General features: G+C 43.8%; 1 protein-coding gene across 3 annotated transcripts in view; it reads right to left on the reverse strand.

The window, feature by feature from the left end:
* Positions 1-5,174: 5,174 nt before the first annotated feature.
* The window catches only part of LOC147008439 (uncharacterized), a 77,803-nt gene continuing 68,774 nt past the window's right edge, over positions 5,175-14,203 (reverse strand). The window contains exon 5 of one of the 3 annotated variants that reach the window (XM_085864755.1): positions 5,175-7,628. In XM_085864755.1, the coding sequence (XP_085720881.1) occupies positions 6,592-7,628 (1,037 nt within the window). In that variant the 3' untranslated portion in view covers positions 5,175-6,591. The remainder of the gene's footprint in view (positions 7,629-14,203) is intronic. The other 2 variants (XM_085864754.1, XM_085864752.1) reach the window with 2 other exon arrangements.

Here is a 14,203-nt window from a genome sequence, read left to right on the forward strand (position 1 = left end):
CTGGATTACCATCACAATCCTCTTATGGATTACCATCACAACCCTCTTATGGATTACCATCACAATCCTCTTATGGATTACCATAACAATCCTCTTATGGATTACCATCACAATCCTCTTATGGATTACCATCACAATCCTCTTATGGATTACCATCACAATCTTCATGGATTACCATCACAACCCTCTTATGGATTACCATCACAACCCTCTTCTGGATTACCATCACGACATCTTTTCATGTTGTGGGATTGCGATGGATACACACGTACAAGGAATCACAAGGATATTAAATACAGTGGAGGCCATCCAGCCCATCATGCCTGCGCCACATCAACACCGCTCCAATTTATTAACACCAGATCAAAAGAAGAAAAATGCAAAAACATTTATTGAAGTGGTTTTTTTTTGACGTTGTTCCATCACAATCCCACAACAAAAGTAAGTCGTCAAAAGATATCGTGATGTTAAACCATAAGTGGATTGTGGTGTCGTATCGTGGCCTCGTAATGTGGTGTCTTTCTTCATTGTTATTCTTCTTCTTCATGAATCACAATCCCACAACAAAAGGAAAATGTCAAAAAAGATATCGTGATGCTCATCGACAAGAGGATTGTGGTGTCGTATTGTGACATCATAATGTGGTGTCATTCCTCCCTTGTTTGGTTGTTTTTTTTGAGATTTCATCCCTCCATGTTTTAAAAAAAGTTTTTCTTGTGTAAATATTTTCAAGTGTTTAAGTGTTTGTTAGCTCCACCACCAAAGGTGGACGGAAGTTATGTTTTCACCCGTCTGTCTGTCTTTCTGTGAACAGAATATGTCAAAACGCTGTCAAAAAGATTCGGAGGAAATTTTGACAGGTTTTTATTTTTATTTTTACACATTGTCGAGGCTCGAACGAGAGGCAGGCCGACGATGACGTCACTTCAACAACAAAATGTGGTTTTATGAAGATGCTGGCAAGGTCCAAGAGATTTCGATGTAAAAAAAGGTTCCAGAAGCAGCCAGAATCCTGACACCGAAGCACAGGCGGTGGATGATACTCATCATCAGTTCAGGGCGACAACAAGTACGAGCACACCTGTGATCAAGGAATCCGCGACGAGTTTGGTCACGTCCCTGAGTTTGCCATCTTCGGATCTGAGCAGCAGTGACCAACTCAGTGAAGAAGTAAAATCTTTTCTGATGACAGATTGCCTGAAGAGTTAAAGAAGGAGGCCTGAGATGAGGCACCTGCACCGGTATCGTTGGTGCAGGAACCGGTGCCAAAGGAACCGTTAAAGAATAAGATTAACTTCTCAAAAGAAGTCCGTGCTTTAATCACAGCACCACGACATGGTACACACGTCACCAGGCAGGGATCTTCTTCATGTTAAACCGTAAAACCGTTACAAGACAGCCGAACCTCATGGCAACTCTTCTTCCCTTTGTCCATGGCGTTGGGAACAGTCGGAAGTTGAGAAACACAAGACGTCGCAGGTGTCCTCGTGTCCCCGTAAGACGATAAGAGCAGGTTGAGTTCTGTTTCTCTGTTTCACGTTTACCTGTTCATTCTCGAACCATTCATTCCCACAACAACTTCCGGTATTCCTTCAACCACGCCCCCTCGTGATCCACCAATCACATTCTCCCAGGGCGTGTTTTCCCCGCCCCTGATGACGCTGCTCAACCATCCAATCGCAGAACCGCACGAACCTTTGATTGGATGAACGTCCAACGTGAAAGTAAAAAGGAACAGGTGTGAAACTGCAGAGACAAGGTGGAAATATATGGAGAACTGAATACAGAACGTAATACCTGTCTGATAAATCCACCTGACATTCCAATCGGCACAGGTGAGAACCGGATGTCACGAGGCAGCACGAGATTTCACCTTGACCTCTCGGTCACGTGATGTCCACGAGCCAATCGAACGGCTCGGCAAAGAACACTTACAAGGCAATAATTTCATTTATCCACCAGGGGGCAGCACATAATCAATTAACAATAATGGTGAATGTATTACAATAATAACTAGAACGGGCACTCATAGAGCGCATACCTTCGCCGCCACTACTTTTTTTGTTCTTGGTATGAGTGTGGGGAACTGGTTTCATATGAATGGTCTTATGACACAAACCACATGTCTATAATGTCATGAGCCCCCCCGACTTTCGGGGGCTACGGTCTAAACAACAATCAACTCACGTCGTTTTGGCGAGTCTTCACTCGCAAGCTCGGTGAATACAACGTTTCAACAAGAGAAGGTAATCTCGTTTGATGCTGGTTTCATGCAAATCGAATAAGAATTGACTGAGTTATGCCGAAAACCGCATATTTTTCAAGGGCGTGACCCCCCCCCGACATTTTACCCCAACCGGTGACATGTGTTATGACGTCATTGTGTCACAATATTGGGCATTAAATTATGAATATTTTGGTGCTGCGTTCATGTAAAGCGGACAAGAATTGACCGCATTATGACAAAAACCGCATATTCTTTAAGGTCGTGACCCCCTGACCTTTGACCCCTAACCGGTAACAAGAATATGGGCGTCATTGTGTCATATTGCATATCACAAGATGAGGCGTTGAATTCTGAACATTTTGGCGTTCGTTGCATGCAAATTGAATAAAAATTGACCGTGTTATCGTAAAAAGACGATTTTGACCTTTTTGTGACCTTGACCTTGACCTTTGACCCGAACGATCCCAAAATCTAATCGAATGCTTCCTGGCTAATAACCAATCATCCCACCAAATTTCATGCAATTCGGTTTAATACTTTTTGAGTTATACGAATCACAAGATTACAAATAAATAAATAAATAAATGAATAAATAAATACACGCCGACCAAAACATAACGTTTCACAGAATGCGAAGGTAACAATTTTTAAAGTGAAATATGTGGACACCTTGACAGACAGACACAAACGCACACAGACACATCAAACACATTGGACAAATACAACAGTTCAGGAAAGGAAAGAGAACCACCCCCCCCCCAAAAAAAAAATATAATTGGAGACAAAGACCTTGAGTGCTTGGGTGTTGAAAACAAACTCAATCTGGAAATGATAGCTGGAAAGATAAAAAAAAAAACACCAACGTATGAGGAAGCAAACAACAGGAGAAAACAAAATCACATGTTTGAGAGTAACCCGAAGAGATTCTTCCACGAATTAGGGAAACAAAAGCAGAATGTGTCAACTCCCCCTGAAAAAGAAAAAATGGGGAAGCATTCTGGAAAGGAATTCTTGGAGATCGAAAGGAACATAACAAAGAAGCAGAATGTATCGTGGACTTTGAAAAGAAGCACCATGAAGGTCGAGGAAATGTCCAGAGGTATTATTGATGAAGAAATAAATAATTAAAAACAGCTTCATAAAATGCCACCAAACTTTAAAATCCAGGCGCAGATGGAATTCCAAACTTCTGGCTGAAACAACTTGATGCTCTCCACAATCACAACGCGAGGACATTCAAACAACTGATCCAAGAGGAAAAGGAAGTGTGTGAGTGGTTCGGAGAAGGAAACACATTTCTCTTCAAAAAATCTGAAGAAACCCAACTTCCTCACAAATACCGGCCAATAACATGTCCACGGACAACGTACAAACTTCTGACAGGAAGCATGAGAGAAATGATGTTCCAGAACCGAACCCAACAAGGACGTTGAGAGGTTGAACAAAAGGGCCACCACCCACGACTGAACAAGGCCACCCACCTGGATGGACCACAAGATAACTTTTGCGAGTGTTCCACATTCATGGATGATAAAATGCGTGTAAATATACAAAATCAATGCCCAAGGAATCAAACTGATTGAGAAAGCAATGGAACTCTGGAATACCACGTTGATAGTACAGCACTCAGAAGGAAATATCGAAATACCAGATGTGAAGATATGGTATGGGATCTTCCAGGGAGGCAGTCTTTCCCCTCTCTTGGTTTGTCTTTCTCTGGACCCACTAAGTAACCTCATCAACAAACAAGGACATGGATACACCCAAACAACCAACAGAAGAACATCCAAATAAACAGGAAAGGTGACACACCTGCGATACATGGATGATTAAAGCTCTTCCTGACCCAGCTGTTTTAGCTGTTGAAGGTCTGGTTGGGTCCCAATAACACCAACCAAGGAATGAACTGGCCAGAGCAGATTATAAATCTCTCCCTCGCCTTTTCAATGCGGGCTGACTTTCCGACCTCCGGACCAAGGAGCCATGTGTGATCCATCCCAGCACCCAAAGGGCTGCAGTCTTGACACCATTCTGTCTCGAGGATGATCAAAACATGGTTGGATGATCTCACCCCCTCTGAAAACTCCTATCAACCTTTTGTTCAAAAATATTCCTCATCCCTGTAAAATTAGGCTGACCCCCAGATGGCTGCTGCAACAAAACTGCGAGTGATTTTTTCCTGAACCCGCAACAAGTCAGCTATGGCGTCAGCATGTTTGGAGGGTAAACAGACCTCGTCTCACTGAAAACTAGATAAGAATTCAAAGTTTCTATGTTCTGCAGAGTCGGGGAAAGAGTGTGTTGCTTGTGATGCCACGATTCTCCATATTGATGTTTGTGTTTGTTTTTCCTATTTAAATTGACTCAAATGCACAGGAGGAATTGAGAATTTCTTCGACACACGCTTGGAACAAGATCACCCGTTGGATACAGAAACACTGTATATTGTACAGAGAAGTCCCCCAAAAAACCCCAAAATTTCCCCAAAACCAACAACTTTTCCAATCATGAATTTCTAAATTTTTTTTGAGGCACTCGTGGGAGACCTTGAACACAGAAAAGACCCGAACATAACAGAACAAGAACATCATGGAAGGGGGGGGGGCGAGGACATAGCAACAACAGGATGAAGGTACAATGGAGGGTCACTTGGATTAAGAATGGGCATGGGAAAGATTGAGATCAGAGGGAGGTGGGTGGACAATGAGGTGAACAAGCTGAATGCAAGCTCAAACACAGCAAGAGGGGGAAAGGAAAACTAGAGATGGCATAAGAAAAGGATGGTGAGGAAGAAGTGCAGAAAGCACATTAATCTGGAAAGGAAGAGGTCGGTTTGTGGAGGACTTTTACTTTGGAGAGGGCTTGGGGAGGAAAGGAAGGCTTGGAGAGGGGGAAAAAGATCATGAGAATGGATTTGGGGTGGGGGGCGGGGCGGTGTTGGTGAATCGCCATCATGAAGACGGAAGAGTCAGATTGAAGTCTGAGGAAGTTGGTTCCACAGGCTGGAGAAAGGAGTAACAAATGAGTGGAGGTGAGCAAAGAACCTGGATTTTGGGAGTTTCAACAGAAGTGGGTGACTGGAAGACCGAGAAAACCCTTTGGAGCAAAATTCGGGGAAGGGGGTACAGAGCAAAGAAGAGGGGTGCAGGACCAGAAATGAACCTGAAGAAGACAGAGAGACCACAGGTGTGAGGGTAAGAGAACCAGAGACAGCTTCATCGCTGGAGATTCCAATGATTGTGACGGACTTGGTTTCTATGGCATCAAGAAGTGCAAGGTGAGGTAGTGGTGCCAAAATTTAATGAATCGCTTCTACTTTTCACATTATAATGTCATTGTTTGTGTAAAATCATTTGTAAAATTACTGTAAATACAAAACGTATGACAGAGAAGTACATTAGATGCGGAATATGTCATCGTGCTGGGAAAGAAACTCGAAGACCAAGCAATCAAATGAAGCCGAGAAGTGCAAACACCAAACAAGCACCAAAAATTGGGAATCCCATGGAAAATCCTGAACACTATAACGACGACAACTACGACTACATCTACCACGACTACTCGTCAGGTCAGGCCAGATTAGATCTGTGACTTGCTACAGGTATCTTGTAAACATGTACTAACCTGTTCCATGGTCTCCCCCACCAGGCTTTTTGGTGAGGAGGGTGTTTGGATATGGACACTCAGCAGGATTAAAAACAAAACCTGTCAAAGGGCGGAGGAGCTCCTTGTGAGCCAACGGACATCCATATCTCGTGCCAACTATGTCTGCGAAATCCTCCTGCAGTTGGGTTACTTTTTTATTAAGAGGATGGTGGCAGGATTTGCACTCCGGCCACCGTAAAACCCTTCATTCCGCAAAACACAAAAACCCAAAGAAATCTGAAAACCCACTCCGTGGGAGTACCTCCTGTTCAGCTTCCCTTCGCAGGGCAGCTTACCGGATGACGGGATTGGGGCAAAGCCTTCGGGACCCCCAATCTTTGATGATGGGAGGGAAACCACGGTGTAACATTCCCGGATCAGATTAACTGATTTAATGATGTTTAATTTCAGGTTAGTAGGCATCAAAAGGTGAATATTTTGAAAGGAATGTAGATTTTCTGTAAACACTGTACTCTGACTCGTTCTCCATCCCAGTTCACATGACGTCTTCCAAGCCACTGCAAAGGTGCCTTCTTTCTCTCTCCCCAACTCTTTCCAGATCTTTTTTACAATCTTCCTGCTCTTTTCTCGTTCTCCCAGTTGTCTGTGTATATTTGTAGATGTATCTTTTTGTATTTTAAATTTCTCTTCTTTGCAATCGATGGCGCTGGATTTGCTGTTATTTACAATCCCATGTGTGACATCATCCTCACACCTGTTCATGGAAAATTTTTGCTTTGAAGTATTCTTGGATGTCCAGATGCAAATGATGGATGATTAAACGCTTTGTTGCACACAGAACACTTGTAAGTTTTCTCTGCGGTGTGTATTCTTTGATGTTTATGAAAGTTAGATGAATGATTGAATGCTTTGTTGCACACAGAACAATTGTAGGGTTTCTCTCCAGTGTGTATTCTTTGATGTGCTGATAGATTTGATGGATTGATGAAGGCCTTGTTACACACAGAGCACTTGTAGGGTTTCTCTCTGGTGTGTATTCTTTGATGTCTCGATAAAGTTGATGAATGAGTGAAGGCTTTGTTACATACAGAACAATTGTAGGGTTTCTCTCCGGTGTGTATTCTTTGATGTTTATGAAAGTTAGATAAATCATTGAATGCTTTGTGACACACAGAACAATTGTAGGGTTTCTCTCCGGTGTGTATTCTTTGATGTCTCGATAAAGTTGATTGAAGATAAAAGACCTTGTTACACACAGAGCAATTGGAAGGTTTCTCTCTGGTGTGCATTCTTTGATGAGTATGTAAGTTCGATAATTGATTAAACGCTTTGTTACACACAGAACACTTGTAAGGTTTCTCTCCGGTGTGTATTCTTTGATGTGTCGATGCAGTTGATGAACGAGAAAAGGCTTTGTTACACACAGAACACTTGTGGGGTTTCTCACTGGCGTGCAACCTTTGATGTGTCAACAGATATGAATCAGAAGCAAATCCCTTCTGACACACAGTGCACCTGTATGACGTCTCACCTGTGCATATTTCAACACATCCTTTTAAACACGATGAGGAGGTGAAGTTTTTGTTGGTAACAGCAAAATTGTTTGTCTTCTCACCTCTTTGGCTCTCCTGTTGCAAGACAATGATACACCTGTCACAGTTGTTGTTGTTTGAAGACACACCCCTAAACTTGTCAACTTCCTGACAAAAAGTATCTGTCAGGTGATGATCGAAAGAAACTTCTTTGTCCAATGATGAGGAACAGTTGACACTTGAAGACGTATCACTTTTTTTCTCTGCAAATTAACAATGGAACCAAAACATCAATAAATTACTTTTACAACTTAAACAGCACTCGGAGAGCACATAGTCTCACCTTGCACGTTCATTCTGTACAAAATTACCATTATTAACTGAACACCCAATATCATGGCCACGACTATCATGGCCCACATGCTCGTATCATCCATGCACCCTATTATATCAAATTGTTTCTTGGAATGGGTTATTTACGTCAAAAATTTAATTATCCACTCACGTCTGGTCAATGATCGGAGCCTGGTGTTGGCGCAGTGGTTCGGGCAGCGGCTTGGGATCCAAAAGGTCCTGAGTTCAAGCCCCATTGAGCCACTGAATTAATATACCAGGGGGTTGACTCAGCCTGTCATCCTTCCGAGGTCGGCGAAATGAGTACCAGTATACTGAGCCGGTGTATACCCCGGTTAAAATAGGTGTACCATATCCCTGTGTCGTAAGAGGCGACCAGGGTTGCGTCAGGAAGGGCATCCGGCATAAAACATGTGCCAAATCACTATGCGGATCATACGGATGATCGGCTGTGGCGATCTCGAATGGGGGGAGCCGAAAGAAGAAGAAGAGGAGTCTGATCAAAGATCAGATAAATGAAGTTTCAGATTTTTCAGAGGATTTCAATTCAACCAATCATGGCTGGAAGAAGACTTCACTAATGACGTCATCATTATCACTCAACACACCCCATGGGGAGTTGATAACATGCAGTTTCAATTTTTTTCGTTGAGTGGTTTCAGGGAAAGTGATATACAAATGTTCCCTGTAATTCAATATGACTGCCTGCCATACCATGTGACATATGACGACAATGTTAACAATAAAAACAATCTCCATCGGGAGTTCCTCCTATGTTTAATATTTTGTATCGATCGGACAAGCGGAAACAGAGAAAACTAGAGGGGGAGCACTCGGTAGAGTGCAAAACCTCCGCCGCCAATACTGCTCGGTCACTTAAGTGAACCTGATATCCTATTCATTCAATTTGACATCAACAGTGCTCACAGAGTTATAGTTTGCAACTTTCCCTTTTACTTTTAACTTTTACATACTTAATTCATTCGTCATAACCAGATTCCTTGAGACAGAAATTGATTTTACGTGGGTATATCCACCTGAAGTTCCAAAATCAGCCGCAATTATATTTGTGGCATGTTTTTTTGTTGGAAATCACTTATAACATGTAGAAATGCAAAAAAATAAAAAAATCGAAATTTTGTTGAAAAAAAATTTGCAAAATTTAATTTTTAAAGTGAAAATATGAAGATGTGGACACATAGACAGACAGACACAAACGCACACAGACACAACAAGCACATTGGACAAATACAACAGTTCAGGAAAGGAAAGAAAAACCCAAAACTAAAAATGGAGAATTCAAAAAATAAAAAACAAACACAAAATTGGAGACAAAGACCTCGAGTGCTTGGGTGTTGAAAACCAACTCAATCTGGAAATGATAGCAAGGAAGATTAAAAAAAAAAAAACACCAACGTATGAGGAAGCAAACAACAGGAGAAAACAAAATCACATGTTTGAGAATAACCCAAAGAGATTCTTCCACGAATTAGGGAAACAAAAAGAGAATGTGTCAACTCCCCCTGAAAAACGAAAAGATGGGGAAACATTCTGCAAAGGAATTCGTGAAGATCGAAAGGAACATTACAAGGAAGCAGAATGGATCATGGACTTGGAAAAGAAGAAGCAACATGTTGAAAGAGGAAATGTCTGCAGCCATTATTGATGAAGAAATAAACAATAAAAAACAACTTCAAAAAATGCCACCAAACTTTAAAATCCAGGCACAGATGGCATTCCAAACTTCTGGCTGAAACAACTTGATGTTCTCCACAATCACAACGCCAGGACATTCAAAAAAACTAATCCAAGAGGAAAAGGAAGTGCATGAGTGGTTCGGAGAAGGAAACACATTTCTCATCTAAAAATCTGAAAGAACCCAACGTCCTCATAAATACCGGCCAATAACATGTCTACTAACAACATACAAACTTCTAACAGGAATCATGACAGAAATGATGTTCCATCACCGAAGCCAACAAGGAGGTTGAGACGTAGAACAAAAGGGCCACCACCCATTCCAGGCCGTACTTGAAGATTTCAAAATGCGAAGAACCAAATTGTCCACCACCTGGATGTACGACTATAAGGAAGCTTTTGACAGTGTTCCACATTCATGGATGATAAAATGCATGCAAATATACAAAATCAATCCACAAGAAATCAAACTGATTGAGAAAGCAATGGAACTCTGGAATACCACCTTGAGAGGACAGCACTCAGAAGGAAATATCGAAATACCAGATGTGAAGATATGGCATGGGATCTTCCAGGGAGGCAGTCTTTCCCCCATCTTGTTTTGTCTGGCTCCAGACTCACTGAGTAACCTCATCAACAAACAAGGACTGGATACACCCTCACAACCAATAGAAGAACATCCAAAGAAACAAGAAAGTTGACTCACCTACAATGCGTGGATGATTTAAAGCTCTTCCTGACCCAGCTGTTTTATCTGATGAAAGTCTGGTTGGGTCACCAGAACACCAACCAAGGCTGAACTGGCCAGAGCAATGACCACCACACGAGGAGACACCGACAACGCTGCCAAAGCGGACTCAGCAATGGCAACAAAACAAGTTCAGAGACACTGACAGCAGCTGCATTGGCCTTGGCAACAATAAACAACTCTTAATATAAGAGGCACCAAAAGTGAGGAAGATATGAAATACTGACAGTTTGGATCAGGAGACAGAAGAGAGGAATAATGTAGGAGACGAAACGGAAGAGGAAAAGGAGAGAAAGGCTGTCTCCTGAACTGCTCAACTTAATGTGGTGCAAGAAAGGCACATTCTCTGAATTTAATGTGAAAAAGTTAATTTCAAAACTTACTCAAACAGGAAAGGAGGAATCTGGAGTCCACAGAATGCTGAGAGTGGGATACTGTTACGAATTTGGAAGGTTACTGCACTCAACATTCAGGTCCCTATAGAACAGTTATATCGGTAAAGTGTGTGTTTATAGTTAGGGCCCCCTACCTGTGTCTAACGGGAATTACATGTGTGCGCTGCGGAGATTCGCTTACAACAAACCTCCTTCACTTCACTCCACACACCGACGCCATCGCCCACGTGCGTTCGGCCACGTACGTGGGCGGAGATTTCCATCACCTCAGACCGGGACTCCACCCAGGAAGCCAGGGGCATGCCCCTTGTCTAATCAGGCCACAGAAGGCGGTTTTCCCACACACGCCGGCCAATGAGAGTTGAGATGGCCACAGAAGGCGGTTTTCCCACAACACGCCGGCCAATGAGAGTTGACATGGCCACAGAAGGCGGCTTTCCCACAACACGCTGGCCACTGAGAGTTGAGATGGCCACAGAAGGCGGTTTTCCCACAACACGCTGGCCACTGAGAGTTGACATGGCCACAGAAGGCGGCTTTCCCACAACACGCTGGCCACTGAGAGTTGAGATGGCCACAGAAGGCGGTTTTCCCACAACACGCCGGCCAATGAGAGTTGAGATGGCCACAGAAGGCGGTTTTCCCACAACACGCTGGCCACTGAGAGTTGAGATGGCCACAGAAGGCGGTTTTCCCACAACACGCCGGCCAATGAGAGTTGAGATGGCCACAGAAGGCAGCTTTCTTACGACACGCCGGCCAATGAGAGTTGAGATAGCCACAGAGAGGGACCTTCCCACGACGCCCCGTCCAATGAGGGTGGAGAGTGCGTCAGACGGCGATGTGCTCACCCTGGAGGAGAAAGGAATATAAGAAACGCCAGGCTGGGTAGTGAGGGTGGAAAAAAGGATCGAGGTGGTGGAGGTCGTCGTAGTGGTAAAAGGGTTGTGGTCGTCGTCGTGGTGATCATCATCATCATCGTGTTGCGGGTTCGAGTCCCGCCGAGCTGGATCATCGTCGCCTCTGATCTTCTCCTTGGCCTTAGTCGATTGGTGCGTGGCCGATTGGAAAGCGTGGGACCTGGTGGTTGGAGCGGAATCGTGTTGCAGGTTCGAGTCCCGCCGAGCCAGATCGTCGAAGACCACACGAAGTGGACAGGTCCAAGCACAGGCTCTGGTCAGTAGCTCACCTGTCCTCGAGCTGGAGGCCTTCATAAAGACCATTGGGGTCCTTTTCTGTGTGTGTGTGTGTGTGTGTGTGTGTGTGTGTGTGTGTGTGTGTGTGTGTGGGCCCGTCTTTCAGTAGCGACTGTATAAGTACTTGTGTGTAAATTTGCATCCTTTATAGTCGGTTTAACTCTGCCCTTTATGTGTTCCTTCCCCACCTATTGTAAGTAAATATCCATTTGTTGAATGTTTCAGCTTGTCCTCGTCCTTTCCTTCATTGGTTTAGCACGGTGCGTGTTGGGTGATTAAAAAGGCCGTTGCTGCTGTAGTAGTGCATTTGGACCGGTAACTTTTGGTTAATTGGACCGGTAATTGGACCGGTAATTTGGACCGGGACCTCGGTAACCATCCGCTCGGGTTACGCATGGGTCGAGCACGGAAACGGCTCGTCTCGTTTGGAGTCCCTTTATAGAGAGAGTAGCGACATAGAGGGTCCGGAAAAATCTCGTCACGTGATTGCGTAGAGCCATTTTGAGTCCATCGCGGACAGGATCGCACGCATATTGGTCAGCGTTTTAACGTTCCCGCTGTACGGAGCGGGTTCTCATTTGTGTTTTACATCGATTTTACGACAAAATGACAGGTTGTTGCAGCTTTGGGTGCACAAATAGAATGGAGAAGGGATTCAAGATGTATAGATGTCCATCAGATGCTAAAAGACGGAAAATCTGGGAGAACAGAGTCAGTCGTGTTGGATGGAAAGCAACTTCTTGGTCAGTTCTCTGCCAGGTCAGTGTGATGGTGGTCATGGTCCCATATGCGTATATTTGTGTGCTGCGAGTGAGACTGGCCTTTGCTTTGGCTTTCCAGGCTTGTTATTCATTACTCGTGGATTAATTAGCACTTGAAGGGGAAGGCATCTTTATTTAAAATTAAGTTTGAGTTGGAGTCTTCGAGCTGGATCAATTACTATAGGGTCGAGATCATGTCTCCAAAGTCAGACTCAGACTCAAAGTCAAAGTCAAACTAAAGTCAAAACAAAGACGAATGAAAGGAGAACGGGCTAACACGGCTCACTCTTCAAAGGCAGGGTTAGGGTCAACACTAACCCTCATTCTGACCATAACCCTAACCCTAAACCTAAATCTAACCCCAACCCTAACTTTTAAGAGTAGGTTATACCAAAGATTTAAAATCTATTGGTGTGGGTGTGGACTGCCAGATCTCAGGATACGAAACAGGTCGACACCCCATAGAAGCAGAGAAGGGAGCCCATCGAACTTCTGAGTGTAGAATGGTTGGGACTGGCTTTTACCTTCAGGGAATGAGGAAAACATGAGGGAAACATAAGGGAAATGAGGGAAACAGGGAATGAGGGGGCCGGGTGGGGTGGGCTACTCTATTTTTGGTGGGATTAATATATGATCGGCAACATGCAGCAAAGTTTAGATTAATAATTTAATTATGAAAATTAAACAAACACAAATATATACCCACACACGATAAACAAGGTCAAACAACTGCAGAAATACAAAGATAACACTTAACATTGTATTGTACATGTACATGTATAAGCAGGGAGGTGAGAGTTCGAGTCTCGCTCTCGCCTCCCTGAAATTAAAATGAGGCTGAAATAAGCAGCACGTGGACTTGTCGAGTTCATTCCTTCTTTCTCATGATTCTAAATGTCTGTGACTGTTAAATCACAACCAGCTCTGTGAATTTCTTCTTTATCTTATATGGCTCTTCGGTGTCATAAATCTTCTATTTTGTCATCTTCACATAATTTGTCCATTAACAACATGGAAAAGACCATTCCCATCTCTCATACATAGAGAACATCATGGAATACACTGACACGGTTCAACGAACTAGCGCCATACGGCGGCTCCGCACGCACACCGCACTGAATGGACTCAAAATGGCATCAAATCGTGAGTTGTCGCTACTCTCTCTATAAAGGAACTCTCGTCTCTTTCGAGCTCCGTCGAGGGTGTGAATTCCTCAGTAGCTCGCCACGTGGGCTTCAAGGTATTTTGAAGTTTGGCAAATAACCCTGTACACGTGGTTGAATTATTGACAATTCACAGTCCTGTAAGGGACCCGTCCGTACCTTCGGAGTTATCCGAGGGTAACGATCTGAATTCCGCCCCCACCCCCCCCCCCCATATTTCCGCAGGGCGCTCAAGGTCCGCTAACAACCCCCTTCTGGAAAAACTGCCAAAACCAAGAATCACTGCTCACCACTCTTTCATTCCTCTTTTTCCCCATCTTTTGACCCATCAAAGAATGACCTTTGTCAGAGAGGTAAAGAAGAACCCAACCACCATTCTGACAGAACTACAGAGTTCTTTTACTGAGATGGGAGAACCTGTTGGAAGGACGAACGTCTCTGCAGCACTTCAAAAATCAAGGCTTTATGGGAGATTGGCGAGACGGAAGCCACTCCTGAGAAAAAGGCACGTGACAGCACATCT

The sequence above is a fragment of the Eptatretus burgeri genome, chromosome 19, assembly GCF_056783735.1.
Source record: "Eptatretus burgeri isolate ZD-2024b chromosome 19, Ebu_testis_v1, whole genome shotgun sequence".
Lineage (NCBI taxonomy): Eukaryota > Metazoa > Chordata > Myxini > Myxiniformes > Myxinidae > Eptatretus > Eptatretus burgeri.